The 23,124-nt window shown below is 24.0% G+C and overlaps 2 protein-coding genes across 2 annotated transcripts; both read right to left on the bottom strand.

Moving 5' to 3' along the window:
• Positions 1-1,758: 1,758 nt before the first annotated feature.
• LOC145830131 (vesicle transport through interaction with t-SNAREs homolog 1A-like) lies at positions 1,759-7,064 on the bottom strand. Its single transcript, XM_082938016.1, has 7 exons — positions 6,952-7,064; positions 6,102-6,160; positions 4,901-5,011; positions 4,187-4,273; positions 2,648-2,803; positions 2,419-2,480; positions 1,759-2,164 (listed from the first exon to the last, which is right to left on the bottom strand). Exons 1-7 carry the CDS (start codon positions 7,043-7,045, stop codon positions 2,068-2,070), a joined length of 666 nt encoding a protein of 221 aa, XP_082794142.1. The 5' UTR covers positions 7,046-7,064; the 3' UTR covers positions 1,759-2,067.
• LOC145830132 (peptidyl-prolyl cis-trans isomerase-like 3) lies at positions 7,063-7,819 on the bottom strand. The gene has a single exon (XM_082938017.1). The coding sequence runs from the start codon at positions 7,801-7,803 to the stop codon at positions 7,303-7,305; it is 501 nt and encodes a 166-aa protein (XP_082794143.1). The 5' UTR covers positions 7,804-7,819; the 3' UTR covers positions 7,063-7,302.
• Between the last annotated feature and the right edge of the window lie 15,305 nt (positions 7,820-23,124).

Genomic DNA, 23,124 nt, shown 5'->3' with positions numbered 1-23,124 from the left:
TTTGTTAGAAATCAAGATCTGGGAAGTTTTTTAAATCGAGATCTTTGCAAAAAATGCAGATCTGGAAAAACACCTTTTTATTCTGGTTAATTATAAAGCTTGCAAAGTTTTGAATTATGAAAAAATATTAAGTGATAGTTTCTTATATTGTTTGAAGTAATTTTATTATAAAGCGTATGTTAATGTAGCGCTCAACAAAAATTTAAAAAATGTATACAAATTTACAACTCATGAATTTATTTTCAACAAGCATAACATAATTAGAAATGGTTAAGGAAAAATGGTTTTAGGACTTTCGTTTTAAGAATTCAATTCTCAATTTTTGTTTACCTTTACATTACGCAGATGTTATTTTCATTTGTTGACTTTGCCGCTATAACATATATATATATATATATAAGAAAACTTATATTGATAAAAAAGTTATATGTTGGTAAAAAAATAGGTAGTATAAGTACCGTTTGAAAGTTCTTTTTATATCATGTATTTTTGATTAAGTATATCGTTTCGTTATTAAATAATTATGGTGTTATTTGTTATTTATTTTAATATAAAGTTAAACGGAAGTAAAAATAGAAAAATAATTAAAATATAAACTACTTTCGCTCTTAAAAACAAATAAATTATTAAGTTTTACTACTCACTGCAAACAATTAAATACTTTACATGTTTTGGTAAATGTAAAAAGAAAAATTATTTTAGTGAAGTATTTCAAGTGGCAGTTGTTAAGTGATAAAAACTAATGTCTTAGACTGTTTTTAATCATTTTTTCTGTTTAAACGAATAAAGCAATAATATACATATTGTTCAATAAACTTTTCATTAATCAATTGCATTAATACCTTATTTCTTTTAATTATGACTTAGATTAATTTAAATCTTATAAATTCGGCATGACCATTTCAATCATTAAAATTAAAGACATTTCAAAAAATATCATTACTTGCAAAATTTTTGAAATTCAAGTTTAATTGAAGTATTTCAGTATTTCTAAATATATTTAATAGTTGACTCGCAAATACATTTTTGTTCAAATAACACTTTATAAAGAGCCACAACAATAACACTTATAAAGTCACCTCATAATTTATACAACTATTGCTATTTAAGTATTCTCAGCTAAAACAACTTAACGAGTGTGCAATGTTTTGAATACACAATAAAGTCAAGGAAGTTGTTTAAAGGTTAATTTAACACATTGAAAAAAAAAACTCAAAAGTTGATTTGTATATAAATTGTACGCATATCTTATAGTAGGAGTTCATTAAATTTTTATGTTTTTAAAAACAAATATATAGATTTTAAAATATTTTATTGCAACAACAAATAACTACACAACGACTCAATTAGAATATTTTAGATGTGTAAATATATGAAATTAGAAAATATTTAATAAAATTACTATTAAAATATAAAAAAAAATCTTCAAATTTTACTAAACAACTCAAAATAGAAGGTTGTTTATTGCGAAGTATAATCATGTTATTAAGACTGGTAGCATTGTGTCAGAAAATGCATTATTGAAAATCTGATCTTGATAAACTGCTTAAATTAAAAAACTCTTCTATAGCAAAACATGAAATTTTTTTATCAACACTTAAAATTTAAGATAAAAGTAAAAATATTGCACATCTATATTAGTTTTGATTTAATTTAGAAAAAGAACATAAAAGCATACTAAAATTGACAGCAATTTTATTTCATATTAATTTAAGTCCAACTATAGGTTAGAGTTAAAGTTTTAGATAAAAGTAGCAATTTTAAATATGACTCAGTAGTTTGAATACCTTTTTTTGTAATACAGTGCAAAAAAAAAATTCATAAATAAATACTAAAAAAAATCAAACTTTATAAATAGAGTACCGTAAAACTAAGTAAAACTATTTTATATGTTTAAGTTTTAAAATACAGGTTAAATTTCTTTAATTCTATTGATGTATACTTTGGTTTAAGTGTTGAGTAAAAAAAAAAAACTGGACAAATGTGGCAAGAAAACATGAAACTTACTCCCTTTTAGTTAAAAACGGTTTTATAGTGAATATAGTCAAAAAAATGTAAATAATTTTACTAATTTGACTTGTGCACTTTAACCCATATGATAATTATCAGCATAACAAACAAAAATACAGATATAAACATCATCATAAGTCGATTCTGCAGAATTCTGTAAAAAAAGCAACAATGTCCCTTATGCTAGTATTTAATTTATTTTTAAGATTTTACAAATTAACCATGTTGCAATAGCTATAAATTTTTGTTTAGTCTTTATTGCATTTTAACTTAAGAGTTATTTTGATACACTTTTGTTAAGAAGACAAACATATTAGTGTTTTCCCTTTTTTCATATTCATTTTACTCATTAACAAAAACTATATATAACTTTGTTAAAATAACAACATAAAAAAATAAAAATCATACCTTTTCATCATACTAGAGACAACCCTGGAACTTTTGCTCAGGTTTGCATTGCTCTCTCTTAACTGTAAAGTACGCAAACTTCAATAAAAAGTTAAAGACCAACCTAATTTATAATTATTAGACTTTTATAATAAAATTAAGCGACGCATAATATATGCTTCACATAAATCAAAATTATTCAAATTAAATTTATTCAAAAAATTGATTCTCATATACTACAATTACAAACTCGCTGTGATGATCTTGTTAATGTTTCTCTATCTTTGTGTAAGTTGTCTAAAATTCCCTGAGCGACTTGCTCTGTTTCAAGGGCAACTTTATAACCAACGTCCAATCTTCTGCTGCTATTTTCTAACTTTTGACTGTTATCCAGTAACCGAGTTCTCTTAATTGATAATATTGATGAAGCTTTATTTTTTTTAAGTTGGAACTTTTTTACTTGATTACTTTATTGATACAACAATTTAGAACAAAACTGTAGTTTATACTTAATAAATTAGCCTAATAAATAAAGAATAAATAAGAAACTCTTAAATACATAAGTAATTTTAACTAAAACGCAAATAATTTTTCTAAACTGACGACATTTCACTGCCTATTGATTATGAACAGTTTAACAGATGCATTGATCATTAAGATATAGTATAAAAGAATACAAAAACTATGTACAATACGAACTCTTTTAGTAGTTATATTTACTGTGAAAATATTGTTATATCTACAAATAAAACATTACTCTTTTTATTCTAAAACAAGTTATGTTAAGTTTTAACTATTTTTAAACAAAATTAAAATAAAGTATAGGAATAACAATATAATCTTATAATGTAAAATTAAATAAAGTACAAATAATCATCGTTTTTAGTATTACGAACTGTTTTTAACTTTCGACATGCTTTCTTGTTTTTGATCACTAAGATTTAACGGCTAATTACCGTAACATATATTATATAAATTTTATAAATAAATACCTTATTATTATTATTAAAAAAGTTAAATATTCTTCCTTTAAGAAGCAACTTATAGAAATTTATCAAATAAAACTTTTAATAAATTTTATTTCAAAATATGTAAAACGTTTATTCTATAAAGTCCATACAAATTATTCGATGTCTATAATATAGTAAATACTATGCATCAAATTAAAAAAAACCTTGATACCAAAAACTGTTAAAAATTAAATAAAAGTTATAAAACTAGTCCAATTTTTATACTCTTTATTGTTTTAAATATAAGTCTAGAGGTAATGCGCAAATTTTAAACATAAGCGAGTAAAAAAAATATATTTATAATAATAAGAAGAATTTCCATCATAAATTATTAATGCGTGCATCATACTTTTTTCAAAGTAAAAATACTTAATTTTCAATATAATAATAATAAAAAGACTAGAAGACGCCATAATTTTATTACTATTTACTTAACATATATATTTCTTTATTGAATTACAGTCAACTTTAACGTTCACTACTGATTAAAATTGACAAGTTGAATTTAGTTTTATTTAAATTATTATCTAAACTTTTTGTTTATGTTATAAAAACATTCAAGAACCATAATACAAGCTTATATTTACTTCATAAAAACATGCTGTAAAATTATTTACATTTCATAACATAAATTAAGTTTTTTTTTAGTTTAACAATCTAAAAACACTTTAAAATTGTTTACTAGAAAAAACTAATACTTCATTATTTGAAGCCAACCTAAAAAAAATACAAAAAATGAAAAGCAGTTTTATGAAAATATTATAAGCATATTATTAAACCTGATTAACAGATTCAGAGTCATCGTATAACAAAAGTTCTTCACGAAGTTTTGTTGGGTCTGTCAGTGATGTCAACTTTTGCTTTTTCTTAGAAAAAAAAAGTATCAATAATTATTTTTATATAAAAAAAAATTGTGCTAAAAAAACTAGAATAAAGTTTAAAATAATTGAAAAACAATTGACTTAGTATTGTTTTTGTAAACATTTTGTATACAACGTTTAAAATAGAACTTTTTAATGGTTCTTTTTAATAATAAAATACTATTTATCTCCAAAAGATTAGAAATAGATTGACCAATATGATTAATTGTTTAAAACTTGTATAAAAACTAATTTAAATAAAACTTAATTTAATACAAAATTAAAGTTAAATAAACTTAGATAGATCAACTGAACAAAAAATCATCATTACTTTCTTACGGAGTTGTTTATTAACGTTAAGAATGATAAAATTTCTTAAAATAAAACAAAAAAGTTACAATAGATATAACCATAAAATTTTAATCTTATTATTTGGTAGATTTTAATTTAATTTTTTTATATAACAAAAAAAATATACTTAAATAGCTTGTCGATATCATATTTCAAATACAAAGTAAGATTATTGACTTTATCTGTAAAACCAGAGAAGTTACTTACTCTAAAATAAAAAATGTAAAGTTACATAAGCATGTAAGTATAACTAACTTACTAACTGTAAAATAAGAAACTTACTAGTTTAGATTCAAGGTTGTTAAACTCAGTTTGATAACTTTTTACTCGATTCATTAACTTTCCTCGCTCTGAGTTAGGAAGATCTCTTATTTCTAAGTCCATTTGCTCAAGCTGCAAATAAGTTAATAGCTACTTATAATAAATTCATTGGTATGTTTTAAATAGTCTTTTCTATTTTTTAAAAGTGAAAAAAAACTTCAAAATTGAAATACAGAAGCTAGTTAAAAACACATAAACATATAAGTAAATTATTTGAACAAATATCTTAAGAATTAAAATTTTGTGAACTTGAAGCATTCAAAAAATTTATGAATTATTTAAACAAAACTAATTAAAATTCATTATAAATTGCTTTTAGACTCTGTAACGTTGACTTTAAGCATAAAAACAATTTATTCAACTAATTTTCAACTCGATGATAGCCTACGAGTAGCTTAGCTCGCAGACAGGACTAAAAACCAATACAATTTAAGAAAAAAAAAATACATAGTAAACTTAAATTAAAACCTTGTTTTTATTTCTAACGCTTGTTTATCAAAAATAAAAGAAAAAGTGGTCAAAGTGTCTTAATTTCATAGCCAAGTTGCATAAATAAGATTTAAATTGATCAGTACTTTTAATCAGATAAAAAAATACTTATAGTTACCAAAAAAAGTATTTTATTCTTTGTAATGTAGTCATTAACTTTATTGACTCTGATATATTAAAATATTATTCATGCTTAGTTCATTGAAGTTAATTCCAAAAAATTGTATTTATAAATACAAGCTTTCTTATTTTTCTACAGTTTAAGTTTATTATTCAGAAAATTTAAAGGAGTTTTAACAGGAGTTTAAATTTGGTAAAAACATATTTCTATTCCTTTTACATGCTTTTTATTCAACCACTATGGTCAAAACTCATGATATTTTACAGCTGTACTGATTATTGACAAACTACACTTGCTCTTTATATTAATAAAACGTACGTTTTACTTCAATTTATAAACAACTTCAACTAGTTTTTCATCAAAAAAATACTTAAGTATTTTAATTACAGACATTAGTTGTAAAAAGCAATTTTTAACTTGTTTAACTTTTTTTCTTAAAATGCATAAACATAAACCATGTAGTACATCTTATAATAAAAGGTATAATTTTAAAAATATGATTTAATCCAACAAAATATATAAACAAAACTAGCTATTTTGAGTGCAACTAACAAGTTCCTGTGCTTCATCTAACTGTCTCTCAGCTGCACTTATGTGCGATTTTTTTTCAGCTGTAAAGTTAATATAATTTGTCAAGTTATAGTTTATTGGGTACACATAAAAAACCTATGTTAGATTTGTTGATAAAAATTATGAATAAAAAATAAAATATTTATTCATTTAAATAAACCTTAAATATTTTTGAAGCAACTTTTAAATACTTAAATAGAAACTTAAAAAAAAAATGTTTAACATGATTTAAACTTAAACTACAGTACTAGTAGTATTAGGTAGTACTTTTAAACAACATACTTTATTTATACATGAATACCTGTTTGCTAAAGCAATCTCAAAAAAAAAAGCATACTTTTTTGTCTTAAGTAAATTAAAAAAAAAATGCTGAAGAGCTTATATTTCAAAAATTTACATATTATGAACTTTTATCAACGTAAAGTTTTTACTAAATTTTTTTATAATAAATTTGAAAATGATGCCCCCACTCATTATAAAAACCTAAAATATCTAATGTAAGTTTAAAATATCCCATAAATTGTGTTTTTCTTTTGCTCTTCAATAAAAACCTCTAAAATATCTAGAGTAAGTTTAGACTTTCTCATGAAAATCTCCCTTATGGCCCTATTTGCAGCTTATCGCCCGTGACTTAATAAGATGGCCCCTGTTGGATAAAACATGGTGTTGAATTAAATTCAGAAATATAAAACAAAGTAGCAATAACTTATAATCTAATTATAATAATAAGTCTTCTACATTCCTGTCATTTAAATGAGGACTGTAATTGCTTGATTTTAAAAACTAAAGTGTTTAAAAAACTACAATATTTATAAAAACTAATAAAATAAACCTCCATGACTTTTTTGTATCAAACTTAGTTTGACAACAACATCTGCAGTTATTTGACCAAACTGTTGTTCATAAGAAGAAACTAAATTATCCATTTTTTATTTATGTATAACTATGATTAAAAAAATATTGACAATTCAACACTTTAATAAAACTATTTAGTGAAAAATTTGAAGGTTGTATGTAAGTAAAATTTATTTGTTCAGAAGAAACAATTATCTATAAAAAACATGTCTATTAAACTTTAACTATAACTTTTATAACAATCGTTGCGTAAAACTTTAGTGTGCTCCATTATAAAACACTATTTTTTTTTTCTCACTTCTTTGTCCTAACTAAAATGTTCAAACCACTATTGGTTGCTTTGATCTGCTATTGGATTAGCATGAATAGTCACATTATCAATTTTAACTGTTCTTTGAGGGCGATAAGTTTTCTCATTTACTTCTAGCTTTTCAAGTTCATCTAATGTTTCCATACCATGTATAACTTTTCCAAAAACTGTATATTTGTGATCCAATTGAGATTGTTTGGCATAGGTAATAAAAAACTGGCTTCCATTAGTATTTGGCTTACCACTGTTAGCCATTGAAACAATTCCTCTAGTGTTGTGTTTCAAAGAATCAACTATTTCATCTTTAAATTTATCTCCCCAAATACTGTTCCCCTTTTTCCCTGTGCCAGATGGATCTCCAGTCTGGACTAAAAACCCTTGAATATTTCTATGAAAAATATTATTGTCATAGTAACCACTTGCACACAAAGCCAAAAAGTTTTCACAAGTCTTAGGTGTTTTGTCACAGTGTAACTCTATCTTAAGGTCTCCTAAACTTGTATGAAGTGAAACTGACATTTTTTATTAATTAACAAAAGCTATAAAAATATTTGTTATAGGTATTTTTGTATTGCAAATAAAAATTTGCAATAGAACTACATACAAACATATAAACCTTAAAAAAACTACTAAAATAACAAATATTAAAATCTTTAATAACTTTATAGAAAATTCAATGATAATTACAACTAAAATCTTAAATAAATGCATTGATATCAATACAATTTGGCAAAATTATGCGAAAAATTGTAGAGAAAGGTGTCAAATTACCAGAAAGGTGTCAAATTTGTATGATCAAAACTTATAAGTCGGTGATTTAAAAAAAATGTCATATAACAAAATATATTTCCAAAAGTGTTAATCACAAATTCTAAATTACTTGCTTAAAATAAGCATATTATTGCAAAATTTAAAAAATACTGGTTGACATTAACGTATCGATTAATCTTATTTAAATATAAATTGAAGGAAATATTCCTTGCATAATAAAAAACCATATTGTAACAATTAAAAAAAAATTTAGCCAAATGATTTTTTTAATAATTGTTAAAAAACAAATTTCACTTGAAATTTAAACCACTTTTACAACACAACTTTATATTATTACTTTAAGATTAGACTATAAAAATCTATAGGACAATTAGTAAAAAACTATAGAAAATAGTATGTTTCCATCTTTAACTTGGTCTTTTGATAAGGAACAAGTTAAACAATGTACCCCTTTATTTGAAAAACTAATTTAAATTTAAAAAAGTGGAAAAGCTATTGTTAGCTAATCTAAGATCTTTAAAACAAGATCAACATGATAAGAAGTTCCTAACCTCTATGCCCTTAACATAATTTGTATGCATTTATTAAGGCAATTCCCCCCAAAACAGAAAAACAAGTCTTATAAAAGCATTCAGGAAGTCTAGAAATATATTAACTGCTGATTCTTATGTGTATATAAACACTTTGCTACAACTATTAAATGATTACAAAAATATACTTACAAAACTTTAGTGTTAATCACGATCATCAAAACATCAGGATCATCAAACGATCGGCAAAATACTTTTGATCACTTGATTAAACAATATCTATATTATTCCATTTTAACAATACAAAATTTATGATAATAGATACCAGGTTTAAATTATTTGTAATAAAAAAATATTTAAATTCACCAAAAATTGACCTAAGTTTTAAGAAAGAGATCAAAAAATATCTCAAAGAATATTTTAATTCAATCTTAGGAATATAACTAATATGCATACTACAGGGTTGTAACTACTTTAAGTGTAAAAAGCAAGCAAAAATGACTATACACTAGCCTAAATTTATTATAAAATTTAAGTCCGAAAAATTAACGCATCCAAATTGTTCACAGCTCAACGTCTAAGACATTGTCAGCTTAATGTGAGATTCTACTCTCCACGCTTGTTTTATCAATTTTAGCCAGTATTTATTTCAGCCATCATCAACAAAGTTGAGATGTTTTATGCCATCGGTAATAAATAATGAACTTCACCGCAGACTACACATATTAGGCAAAAGACATTAGTTTTTAGCGTAAAACAGGGTTGCCACACACTCAGGGAACTCAGGGAATTTTTAAGTTATAGAAAATCTCAGGGAAAAGGGAATCTTGATTCTTATTTTTTAACTCAGGGAAACTCAGGGCAGTTTTGGTTTTCCAGTCGTGCGGTGAAGTTCATTGTTTATTATCAATGGCATAAAAAATCTCAACTTTGTTGATGATGGCCAAAATAAAAAATTATAAATTTAAGAAAAAAAAATTGCCAAAACCAAAAAATAAAGGTAATTAATTACCTATCATGATGTCACACCAATAAACGAAATGCATAAAAAATGAAATTATATAATAAGCCTTATATTCATATTTATATTTGATGTCTTTTTTAATGATAATTTTAGCAGGAATGCCACTCCTTGAGTCAAAAAATCTTCCCTGAGTGACCTTCAACTTCCCTGAGTAACCTTCAACTTCCCTAAGTTTTTTTAAATCCTTAAATACTTTATCATTTTAAAAAAAATTACAATGTGAATTCTAAGAATATTGAAGAACTATCCACAAGGCTAAAAAATTTATAAATAAGAACTTAAAAATAAATAAAATTAACTATTTTGAACAAAATATTGAAACTGGATTAACTTAATCTCATTCTAGATCTAGAAAAAAAATTCCGTGAAATTTTTAGACAAAACCAAAACTGCCCTGAGTTTCCCTGAGTTAAAAAATAAGAATCAAAATTCCTTGAGTTTCCCTGAGATTTTCTATAACTTGAAAATTCCCTGAGTTTCCCAGAGTTCCCTAAGTGTGTGGCAACCCTGTTTTAGACTAAAAATCAATGTTTTTAGCCTAATATGTGTAGTCTGAAAAGACAGTTAGTTTCAAAAAACTACTTAACTGTTTAGTTAAATACACAAAAATAATTAAAATTATTTATCATTAACTAAAAAAAAGTAATATTTAAGCACTTTAATTTTGCAATATAAAAATATCATATTGCTTCAAGTTTTATGTATTAAGCTTGTTCTTACTACAATTGAACATATAGTAAAAAATCCCTTTTTTTTTTGTTGTATTGTTATGAATATGTAATTATAAATTGAATTGCAAACTAAATAATTGTTTAAGACTATAACCATTATGATTATAAAATTATTATGGTTATTGTAAATTATGCTTAAAAAAGACATCAACTATAAACATGAATCTAAGGTTAACTATACACAGGGTGGCCACGGATTTTTGAGAAATTCCCAACAGGTTTTTGAAAGTACATGTTTTTGGGTCTATTTTTAGTTTAAAGTTGAGTTTAAAATTAAAAACTGTGTTAAGTAGTTTAACAACAATCAAAAGATACTGTAAGCCTATTTAAATTTGATTTTTAATAAAAAATGTTGATGATGACAAGTGTTTTTTATCAATATGAATGATATATTTTTAGTGTAAAATCAAAACTTTACTACTTAGCATGCGAAAATAGTTTAAAATTTCATTTTTTTAAGTGGTTTTTGTTTAAAATCCCAGGTTTTTTTAGCCTAAATTGTCAGATTCCAGGTTTGTCTAGGATTCAGAGTTTAGTGGCCATCTTGTATATAATTTCAGCTTGGTATTGGTACAACACCATGCTAGGTAATTACCAAAACTTAACTGTTGAAAAGGCTTAAAAAAATTCAAAATATTTATAAAAGTATGTATTTAAAATAAACTTTGTATCTAGGAGAAAAACATAAATCTTAAGAACTAAACTGATCTCATAGTCATAAAAACTAGCCTTTGTTTTGGAAAAAGAAAATTCAAACAAGCATTAGTAAACCAGAGATTTTAAATTAACATGAAAAAATAGCAAACTAATAAAAATTGGCTATACTTTTCTAAATTTACTAAATAGACTGAGTTAACTTGTGCAAACTTTAATACTTTGAGTTGTTATAAATATCAGGTCTGTTAGAAAATATATTAGAAAATCTAAAACTACAGATATAAAAATGTAAATTGAGTAATTACCTAGGATGATGTCACACCAATATCAAGTTTTAATTATAATTTATTCAATGTCTTTTTTCCCATAACTCTAAGTAAAAAATCAGTTTTTTAAGCTTAATATGTTTAGTCTAAAAAGATACTCTGCATTAAACAAGCTATATAAATTTATAAACAAAATTAAATTTATCATAAACTAATAAAACTTAAATATTTAACTGCTTTTATTTTACAATATTATTATCAATATTAAGTATTTTATTGGTTGGTTCACCTTGTATTGTAAAATAAAAGCAATTAAATGTTCAAGCTTTATTAGTTTATGGTAAACAAACTTGATTCTATTTATGTATTTATAAAACATTGATTTTAGCCAAAATTATAGTTAAAATAGATTTTAAGTATAATATAAATAGCTTGATATTGGTGCTACATCATGCTAGGTAATTACTGTAAATTGTTTTGAATATATGTAGCAAAATCAGATAAACTAGGATTTAAAGGTATGTAAGCATTCATCATAATCTAATTGTTATCTTTACAAAGCAACACATATGTAATACATTCAAACATGGAATAAAAGTTTATTTATACTTTTTTGTTGCCTTATATTTATCATAATAATCATTAGATGTAGCTTGTACCATTTTAATCAACTACAGTAATTAGTATACATTGTTTATTGAACAACAAAAAACGCTCAAAATATTTGGTCCTAGGACCTGGTGCACGAAGAACCTTTTGTTTATCCTGTCGTACACCACGGATACCTTTTAATGTCTAGCACAGGACAAAGTGTTGTTATATTTTTGTATTATATTGAAACACAAACTGAAAAAAGTTTAGTTTGAAATTGTATTTTAAGTTTGGGAACTTTATTATGGCTTATAATTTCACACAGACAAAATACAGTTTGTAACTTTTTGTAGTCTTTGTTATAAAGAATACAGAACAGTATTATTTTTCAATCTTTGTTTATTCATTCATTTCTTAAATATATAAAAGTTTTATATAAGAATCAACACACATGTAGGATTTGTATTAGAAATACAGTAATTTAACACACTAAGACAATCAAAATTCAGACTTGTAGTAAATTCACAAGAAACACAGTCAAAAACTAAAGTCTTAAAGCAAAGATTAAAACACTTATGGTTGTTAAAAGTTTGATCATAACATTAAAAACCCGATAACAAAAACTTTATATCCTTGATAGAAATATTACACAAATTAAACGAACAACATAACAAATATATTTACCTATTGTTTATTGAACGACAAAAAAACGTTCAAAACATCTGATCCTAGGACCTGGTGAACGAAAAAACCTTTCGGTTATCAAGTTGTACACCACTTTTGATATAGTCCTATATGATACCTACTTATATGGGTCCGATTGTAATTTTAAAGTAATTCCCCTATCGTTTGCTGACTCAGTAAAAAAATATTTAGTTTTTATTTTTAGTTAAAAGTTATTTATTTTTTGATAAATTTTTAACATATTTGGGTATGGTGGGTTAGGTGTAAGGGTAGGGGTAAATTAAAACTTTTTTTTTAATTTGTTGACTAATAAAATATTAAGGGAAACACCTTTAAATTACAACACTTACATTACAACAATATTTAAAAAAAATGCTTAAAAAGTAAAACATTTAAATAAAGAATAACTGTTCTAATTTCAACTTTTGCTTAGCTAATGCCAAATGATATAAAAAACAAGTAAATTTTTAAAATTTGAAAATTCCTATAACTATAACAGCAAAACAACAACTAAAAATAAAAAAATAAGTTTTTAAAATTTCTTTTACTTTCTTATCAGTTTTGAAGGCAAATAACTTTGCTGTTTTTAAACATTTCAAACTTAATATAAAATTGATGAGGTCTAACAAGTAACAACTACTTTGACGGAAAATACATGAAACTTTTTATTATAAACTGTAAAGTTTCGAGTTGCTTCTTACTATCCATTTCATTTACCAATTTACTTAAAAATTAAATTTTCAATTAGAGATATACTATACCCATGTTTATCAATTGTTAAGTATTCAGAGTTCTTTCTTTCTAGCAACTCTATCATAAAGCTAAAACTTCCATGTACTTTAACCCAAAATTAATTAGCTAAGGTAAATTAATAGTTTTTGAAAATTATTATTTTTGTTTTCATTTAGATTCTTATGCGTCTCGTCATGAAAAATAAAATACAAAAGTTATAAAATTTGAAACAGCATTATATGAGTTTTAGAAAAGATAATCTAAATTTAGAGAAGTTTTATAACAATTCTGCTTCAAAATAAACTTAAATTTTACAGTCGGTTGACATTTCTGACTCTGAGCATGCTAACGTCTTTATCTAAAAGACTTGAAAAAATAAAATAAAGTGATTGGCAATCAAGCCTTTATTTGAAAGCTCGTCGAAAAATTTGCTTATAAAATCTTATTTTGGTTAGGTTATTATTAGATAGTAATTATTTTTTAACAAAACAAACTATTATAATCATAAAAAATTCTAATATTAGCTATATAACGCTATAATTTGAAATAAAGTATGAAAAATGTTTTAGACAAGTTATTATGCTTCTAAATGATAGAAAGCAAAAAAAGTTTTAGTAATTATGCTACTTGCCATAAACTTAAGCTCATACTTAAATTAATAATTCAGTTTGTTAAATTAAATTTCTTAAACTAAACAAAATAAGTGAAAAAAGTTAATAAAAAATCATCAAAATTTTCAGCTAATACTAGAAAAATCATGTGTTTTAAAAATAATTATTTTATACCTAAAAGTTATGTTACATATATTTAATTAAGTTACAAAAACTCAAACTCTTATAAAACATTTAGTTTTCAGATATTTAATAAAATCTTATCTGCTAAACAATTTTTATTCTTTTATATAAACAGACGAAGCAATATTAATATTTAATTTGTAGAATATCTCCTTTTATTAATTATATATATATGAACTGATTACAAAAATATAATATGTTAAAATGTAAATTCTATTTGAATAGGATTCTTTATTTAAGCACTGACGAGGTCTTTGACCGAAAGTTAGTTTGTAAAATAAAGTCTTGAAAGAATAAATTAAAAGTATAAACAAGTTTAAACAACAATAAAAAAAGAAGCTGGTTATATTTAAGCCAAGACTTGACGTGAAAAATTGCTGTTTTTTTAACTTAAAAACATTTAGATGTTTATAAAATTTATTAAAAAATATCTAATTAAAAAAAAAGTAAATATTTTGTAATTTTTTTACATTTTAAAAGAAGTTATTGAAAATTTATGTAATGAGTAAAGTTGTAATAATTAATAGAGGTTTAAAAAATTCTTTTAACAATAAGGTTAAATGAGTTTTAAATAATTATAATTTATTAAAATCAGTAAAAAAAGGACGGTCATTAAAATTAAATTACACTATATGGCGTGTAATAATAAGATATTAAGCTTTTAACTATTTAGTGTTTTTAGAAACATCAAACCTCTATCTAGTTTTCAATAAAGTTATTTAATCTTTAAAAAATAAATTATTTCAATTTTAAACATTATAACTAATATTATTTCGTAAATATATATTTTTAAATTCTAACTTAAAAATTTAAAATCAAGATTTTTTTTATGGTTTAGCTTTGTTAAATAAGTTTGTACAATGCTGCAGCATACATTGTAATGTTCCCATGATGTAAATTACATAGCATTTGCATAATAACTAGTTATTTAAATACCTCATTTCTTTCCAAGTTTAAATATTAAGAATAAAAAGTATGAGTATATTTTTATAAGTTTAAAGTTTTACAAACTAAAAAATTGTTAGCTTTAGTACTTTGGTTATCGCGATCTTAAACTTTGAACTACGTTAGAAAAATAGTCAATTTTTCACAATAAAAAACAGTCCAAAAGTTGTATCGGATAATTCTGTTATATATAAGAATAAATGAAGTTTTTAAAAGTATAAGCTTGTTTTACAAGGTTTTTTCTAAAAGCTTTTTTTTGTTGTAACTTTTGTTTTTATTAGTCGTATTAACGTAACTAAAAGAAAAGTTTTCTAAAAAACACCCTTTATTACAGAAATTTCATAGGGTCAAGATTAAATAGTCAAACATTTTTTAGGAACTGTTCTCAACTTCTGTTATTTGCAAATACTTCTTTGATTTTAAGTTTTATTTTGGAAAAATTTATTTACAAGACATAAACAATTGTAGTCAATGTATTGAAAGAACTTATTTTAACATTTAAATCGATAAAAATAATTCAACAACTAATGGAATTTTAAATCTATTTTTTCTGAAAAACAGCTTTTTAAAGTATTTTTTAAAACTATTAGTTAAATCAAAACTTCAAAAATATATAATTTAGTATTTTTAAACTTATACTCTGTATCAGTGGTCTTCACGGTATGCATAAAATATTAATTTTGGAGCTCACGAAACTTTTAGGGTGCACAAGTTTTTCTAAAGTATTACTGGTTTTTTGTTAAAATGATAGTTTTTGAACTTTCGTGTGGGTAAATACAAAAGAACGACTCTACTAATACAGAGAACCTCAAAGTTAAATGTTTTTTAAATAGTTTACAATCCAAATCCAAACAAAATTAGCTATCTACAAATAGTAAGTATTATTAACATTACCTTACATACAAATTTATTGTATAAACTAATATACCACTAATAACAGTTCTGTATCTTATATATACAAAATTCATAAGGCTTTTGTCAAAAAATTAAATTCCAAAATTTATCATGGTCTTTACAAATAGCAGAAATTGAATTATATAAAACCAAAATTTTAGGAAGGTTGTTATAAATTTTAACATAAATAAGCTTTTAGATCCAAAAGTACTTTAGACTCAGAATAAAATACTTTGCACTTATGATGCATAAAATCGACAGTTCGGTCTGATCTGAAGGGAAACCTTTAAGTTTGTAGATACAAAGCAATAGTAAAAACAACTTTTAGCAAAAAAATGAACGTAACTATCAAAAAGTTGTTTATAAGAAACTAAAATAAAAACACTTAAGAAACTAAAAAAAACTGGTTAAAAAAAAATAAACTTTGATTTGGGTTTTCAAAAACTGTGATTTCATAATTTCTTTGTAAATAATTTTGATATCTTTTTTTTTGTGTTATGTTTATCATAAACGCAATCTTTGTATTCTTTTATTTTTTATGGGATATTGAAATTAGTTAAACTAAGTTGTTTCAAAATGGTAACCATGATTTCAGAAAAAAAAAACAAACATACTAAAATTTGCTTTTAAACATTGTGAACAAAAAACTAAGCAATCAGCTCTTTAATTTAATCGTAATTCCACAAAAAAAAAATTCAATATGCAATACAATCACTAACTTTTTTTCGAGTTTTCTGTAGAGTTTTCGTCAATCACTATATATATTTTTTTGTATATTGCGTGAACAGTCTTTAAATTAATTTATCATTCGATTTCTATTAGTATTTAACTTTTAAACTCTATTTTTAACTAGAATCCATTCAATTGTAAATTTTAAATTTTTCAAGCTTTTATTAACTTGATTTTTTTCTTCAATTGTATATTCCAGATAGTTTAAATACTTTGTCAGATTCAAAATCTCTAAATAGCTTAATATAAACACATAATCTTTATATATTTGCAATTTACATCCGTTACCATATCATCTCAGCTTTTTTTAGTTTTTTGGTAAGAATAAAAACTCCTTTAATTTCTCTAGTTTTCTCACACTTTTATTTAATATAATTAACTTTTGGTAGTAGTTCTTGAATTACAAAACTACTCAACAGAGTTTTATTTAAACTCTATTAAGTTTGATCTTTGTTTATTTCTTTCAATATATATTCTATTGTATACTTTTTACTCATTACTACTTTATTCAACGTTTAAATAATTGCTACGAAGTAAGAGCTTATGATGTTCTCTAAATTGATTACACGTTTTTTGTCTTAGAAACAGAATGAAATATTTTTAACCGAATTAAGTACTGCAAAATTTAAACAATAAAAAAAATATTTTTAAAGCATTGATAAAAATGATAGATGAAGATAGTGTTTATAATTTGAAAAATGTAGAAGCTTTTGTATTCAAATGTTTTAAAAGTTTTTAATAATGATTTTTTAAATTACTTGTACAGTTTAAAATAAAAAAGAGCGTTTGAAGATTGTGAACAAAGTAACAAAAAAAAAAACTTTTTGCAAATCAATTATTACAAAGTCTGCGAAAATGACTACTTTGAGATATGAATAAAAAAGCAAATGTTAAATTAATTAAGTATTTTTGTGATTTAGGAAGTAGAGTTTGACATTTTATTTATATAACTAAAAATATATTATAACTTTAAAGTATTTTTGAATTTAATTTTCGAATATTGCACCAAACTAGAAAATAATTTCGTCTGTGTTAACTAACTTATTATTTTAAAATTTTTGAGTTTAATTGGCATGATTTAAGAAGGTAAAAACTAAAGAATTATAAAGTTAAAACGGTTTAAATATAACACTGGGGATATAAAATAACTGATCGGCTCTGCTCATTTAATTTAAAATTTTTTTTACAAAAACATTACACTTAGATAATACAAAAACTAACTATTGTTCAATTTTTCTTTAAAATTCATTGTTATATTTATGGATTTGCTTAAATAAGCTTCAAGATAATTTCGTTGTTCTTTTTTTTTAGAGTATTAAAATTTTCTTTTTTCTTTTTGTTATACTTTCAGTTATAAAACTTTCAACTTTTTGATATCTCGTAATACGTGAGTACAAAATTGTAACTTAAGTTGTTCAACTAGAACTAAATCCAATATTTCGTATAAATCAAAATTTCTAAATAGTTTTACATACGTACAAAATCTTCACAAGTTTATATTCAGTTTATTTAACAATCCTTGTTTGTAATTCTTTTTTTATACTAATCAAGAACAAAAAAAATTGCTTTTTTTTACTAAACTAACTCATATTTGATTTAATTATTTTTATGCAACTTTACACAGGAGTGTATAACTTAAACTCATTACAACAATTGATCAATAATCCTTTCAATAGTTTTTGCATAACTAGGATTCAAAAAAAAAATTTTTGTAAACAATTCTTTCACATTTTTTCATCAGTAAAATGTACAGAGCTAGACTAAGTTTGCTTTGTTACAAGCTAAAAATCTACTTGCCTCATCAAAAAATGTTTATTTAATTTAAAAAAATGTATATGAAAAGAAGCATTAAACTAGTACAGGGGTCGGCAAACTGCGGCCCGCGGGCCAATTGCGGCCCGCGAAGGGTAAATCTGCGGCCCGCGAAAGAAAATTTTGTGGCCCGCGAGCATGTAAATGTGGCCCGCTGAGCAGAAATATATTTCAAGTTAAATTTTTTTCAGTAATTCGATTTAATTTGATTAGTTTGGTTTTAAATCTCTGTATAACATTTTAAAATAATTAGAAGAAATTACTGCTTTAGTTTAAAAATGTGAATAAGACAGATTATCATTCTGACTAGATATTTTCTTAGTTTCATAATAACTTCTTTTTTACAAAAGCAAGTAATTATCTGAAAAAAAGAGTGTAAAGAGTTCTTGGATTTAGTAAGTTAGTTATATGATACCTATTTATTAAATAACTAAATGCAAATGTTTTCCATTTGTGCAAAAGTATTGCACAGTAATTAACTAAGTATCATTTCTTTATAGCTTAGATGTTTTTTCCAATAATTCTTATACCTAAGTTTCTTTTATAGATTTTTTATTTGTAAATGTTATATTTTGGTGTAAAATTATTTAGAATAACATAGTAATAAGAAATAAGGTTTGTTTAATTTTTGTTTTGACACATTTTAAATTTTTAGAAGCTTTCTTTGCACTTTAAATTAATTTCTACGCACACCAACTTAAAAAAGATGCTCATATTTTAAACCACTTTTTATTTAATGATTTAATTAGTTTAAGTTTAGTTTATGCATAACTTTCTAACATTGTTGTTTCTACATGTAATACCTAAATTTGTACAGACACATTTAAAACAATATATATAACATAAAGTAATACAGTTTTTGTTAGGTATACATTTTTATTTTTCAAACATTGTTTTTGTCAAACTAAGTTAATTTTAATGCCTTGCATACCAATACACACAATTGGTGTTTTTTGGAGTTACCTATTTAATATAAACTAGATTTAAGGATGGTAAATTTATTAAGTTTGCACATTGTTTAAAACAGTTCAAATTCAAGCAAATAAACAACTAAACATTACCACACACTCAGACTATCACTATTTGAAGACTTCAAATTTCAGGCCAACTAAGTCATTCTTTAAGTTTTTGGCTAGAATTGATTTTTGTATACAAAAATAAAAGGAATGTTTTTGTTGACTCAGACTGGCTTTTTCGCTTGAATGAGTGGCAAATTAAACTTATAATGTATGTTTTGCTCAATCCACAGTGTTAGTTTGAGTTATAATATATCTTAAGTTTTAAGTCTTGCAGCTGATATAATTCAAAATATTATTATAATATTGTGTACATTTAAGTGTGAACAATCAGTGAAGCCAAAAAACTTAAATCCCGTAAGGCAGGGTTTCCCAAACTCATTTTCTAAATCGCCCCCTTTTCAGAAACTTGAAAAATAATCGCCCCCCACGATTTTACAAAGTAGTTTTTTTTTGAGTACAAACTTTCGAGCCGAAAAAGTTGTGTTCGAAATGTAATTTAGTCTGGTACTTCTTTAGCACGCACTTTTCGGCTGTGTTCAAAGTAGTTTACATGGCTTGAGAAAATAAGTTACATTTGTTTTCTTATAAGCCCAAAACAGTGTATTAAAATACTTAATTATTACAAAGCCTTTTATAATCTGTAATCAATTCTGTTTAGGTATGAATTGTTTCGAAACTAATGAAACTTTTAGGGTAGTGGTGGACAACTTTTGTAGTCAGCAATTCATATTTACAAAAAAATCTTTTCTAGTTTCAACTTGTTAAAAAAATGTAATTAAGGGCTGCATAATTTAAAAACACAACATGTATAAAAAATTCAAAAACTCGAGCAAAATTAAAATAAAATGATTTAGTATTATTGTGATCTAGGAAATACTATTGTAAACTGAAAACCAAAATGAAAGCGTATTTCAAAATACTAAGTGTCAAAAAGCTAAATTTTATTTATTTTGCACAAGTAGTTTTAAGTTACTTAGCGGGTCGAAATTTGACTGGATCTTAACCGTACGTTACCCATCTGAAATCTTAACTTAAACCTGACAGTATAATAATCTCTCATATAACGAATTTCGGACATTTAGAAGTAATTATTTAAGCCGCACAAAATACTTAAATTATTTTATAAATAAGCATATTCTAAAATTACTATATCAGATATTATAAAACTATAAAAGAATGAACAGTTTATTTTACAAATAATAAAACACATATTAAAACATAATTACTGATCTAGTTTGAGGAATTTTGACCGACTGGTTGATTATCTCACATGAAAAGTGGTTTCATCAACAGCCTCTGTTAATGCAGTAAAATTATTAATTTTAATGCTAAGGTATATTATAAAAAGTTAGTTGTAAAGTTAAAAACTTAATTTTAAACTTTTTAAACTATATGTTTTGTAGTAGGATACCATTAAATAGTATTTGACTTGGAATAACCTTTAGGAAACTAAACCTTAATTTTATCATTTTTATTTTTCTTAATTTAAATTTAAAAAAAAATCAAAAGTTTTACAGTTAATACTATGAACAGAAAGTGATCGATTAAAAAATTCTTTTAACTAGGTTAAAATTTTGTTCTTGAACTGTAGCAGTCTTTTTGATGGCTTATGTAATACTGTTTAAATTTATTTTTTCTCCGGTTAATAGCCTATAATAATTTACCATAAGAAAATAGTGTAAAACTAAAAGCTAGTGTTGAACTATTAAAATAAACAACACATTCTAATTACTAACATATTAAAAATTAAGATAAAACAAAAAACAGTTGTATTGATAGTTTAAAATTCCTTAATATATAGATTTTAAACAATAATAAATCAAGTTAGAAAATAAAATTGAGTTTAAGAATCTTTTAAATAAAAAATTTGAAGTCATTTCAAATAGAGACCTCAAATCTATACTCTTTTAAAACCAAAAAAAAGTTTTGAAATAAAAACTTTAATGGTTATCAAGATTTTTTTATTTATACAGATTAAATAAGTAATAACAAAAATATCTCAATAATTTTCTTTCAAACAATACTTTAATCACTATGCTATAAAAACTTTTAGTGTAATGTAAAACGACAAATATAAACTTAAAAATTAACCAGGTCAAAATAAAACTATTAACAGATTTAAAACATAAACCATTTAATAAATACAGTAGACTTCCGCTTGAGTTCGCACTTTGAACAAAATCAAAAATTGCTAACTCAAAAATTATTACCATTTTTTTTACAAAATAATAAATTTAAATACGTTATATGCAATAACGTTATGGATAATCATGAAATCAACTAAAACATAAAATAAACATTCATTAAAAAAATAGATCTATATAAGCTATTAAATATTATGTATTTTTGTTTTATTAATAGTTAGTAAGTAATATATTTTATTTAAGTTAAATTTTAGAAAATAAAAATTTGCACTTTTTATCGGGTAAAAAGTACGAACTCAAGAGAAAATCTACCTTAATTAATATTTATTTGGCATTATGCAAACCTGTTGTAGAATAAATGACTTAGTAAAATTTTTATCATAAAAAAACTACTTAATACAATACAAACTAAGTTAAATAAGAAGTATTTTAAATGATCAAATAAAATTAAAACACTTTCATAAAGTAATGTCTGCTATTGAAGTCTAATATAATGTGAAGGATGAGGTTCACGACTGCTTGCAAGTTTCTCTAATCTGATTCTTAATCAGTAAAATAAAGCCTCCTTTATAAATATCTAGATTAGATCTTTTGCTCAAGATGTTGATAACTGAACTGAAAGCTTTCTCAACAACATAGCTAGAAGGAAAAACTATAAACAACATTGTAAATTCCTCTTAAATGATAGGATATTTTTCCCTTAGTTTTTGTTGAGTCCAAAAGCTTTCATATCGTTCTTTGGAAGAACTTACTTTAAGTTCAAGGTCAGTTTGTAAGTCTGAGACGGTTTCCTGTAAGTCGTTTACTTCAAAAAGATCTGCCTCGAAGGGATCCTTTATTTTCATCTATATGATAGCTTTTTTGTGTCAAATCGAAATTTTACTACTTAATATGTTGAAACTTTAAAATTTCCAGATTTTTAAGTTTATTTTTGCCTAAATTGACAAATTCTAGGTTTTTCCAGGTTTTTAGGTAAATTGGCAACACTGTATAATTTATTTCTTAGTCTAACTTAGTGACTTTTCAAAAAACAATTGGAAATATCATGAGGTGATTTAACTATCACCTCATGATATTTCCAAAAAAATTAAAGTATACAGGGTTGCCAGTTTACCTAGAAATTTAATAATATATAATATAGATTTTACAACTCATTTATGATCCCAAATAACATATATGTCAGATTATAAAATGGTGAGAGGGATTCCGATTGTCTATGATCTATGTAATTGTTAAATAAGAAAATATATGAATGAAAATATGTAATTTACTTGAAAGTAGGAGTCATAATTACTTGATTTTTTTCTCTATATTTTACATAAAAAAATAAACTTTTTTTGTCTAAGTTTTACTTCAGGGTTAAATATTTAATAGCAAGCTAAAATTAGTAAAATGCTATATAAAAAAAAAAAATTTATGACAGTCAAACATTTTAAAATCGCCCCCTTTTCGCCCCCTTACTAGTTATCGCCCACCCTTTCGCCCCCTTACTAATTATCGCCCCCCAACTAACTAAA

The sequence above is a fragment of the Thalia democratica genome, chromosome 2 (assembly GCF_965202585.1).
Source record: "Thalia democratica chromosome 2, ktThaDemo2.hap1.1, whole genome shotgun sequence".
NCBI lineage: Eukaryota > Metazoa > Chordata > Thaliacea > Salpida > Salpidae > Thalia > Thalia democratica.
Note: the sequence above shows the minus strand (reverse complement) of the source record. Positions and strands in the feature narration are given on the sequence as shown.

What these genes read in the sequence shown, in the direction of transcription:
- LOC145830131 (XM_082938016.1), bottom strand. Translation starts at nt 7,045, where the DNA reads ATGGATAATTTAGTTTCTTCTTATGAACAACAGTTTGGTCAAATAACT. An exon ending in TAGATGAAGCACAGGAACTT is followed by an intron (nt 5,012 to 6,101) that starts GTTAGTTGCACT and finishes ACTTATTTGCAG; the next exon opens with CTTGAGCAAATGGACTTAGA. An exon ending in ACTCTGAATCTGTTAATCAG is followed by an intron (nt 2,804 to 4,186) that starts GTTTAATAATAT and finishes TTATCAATTAAG; the next exon opens with AGAACTCGGTTACTGGATAA.
- LOC145830132 (XM_082938017.1), bottom strand. Translation starts at nt 7,803, where the DNA reads ATGTCAGTTTCACTTCATACAAGTTTAGGAGACCTTAAGATAGAGTTA.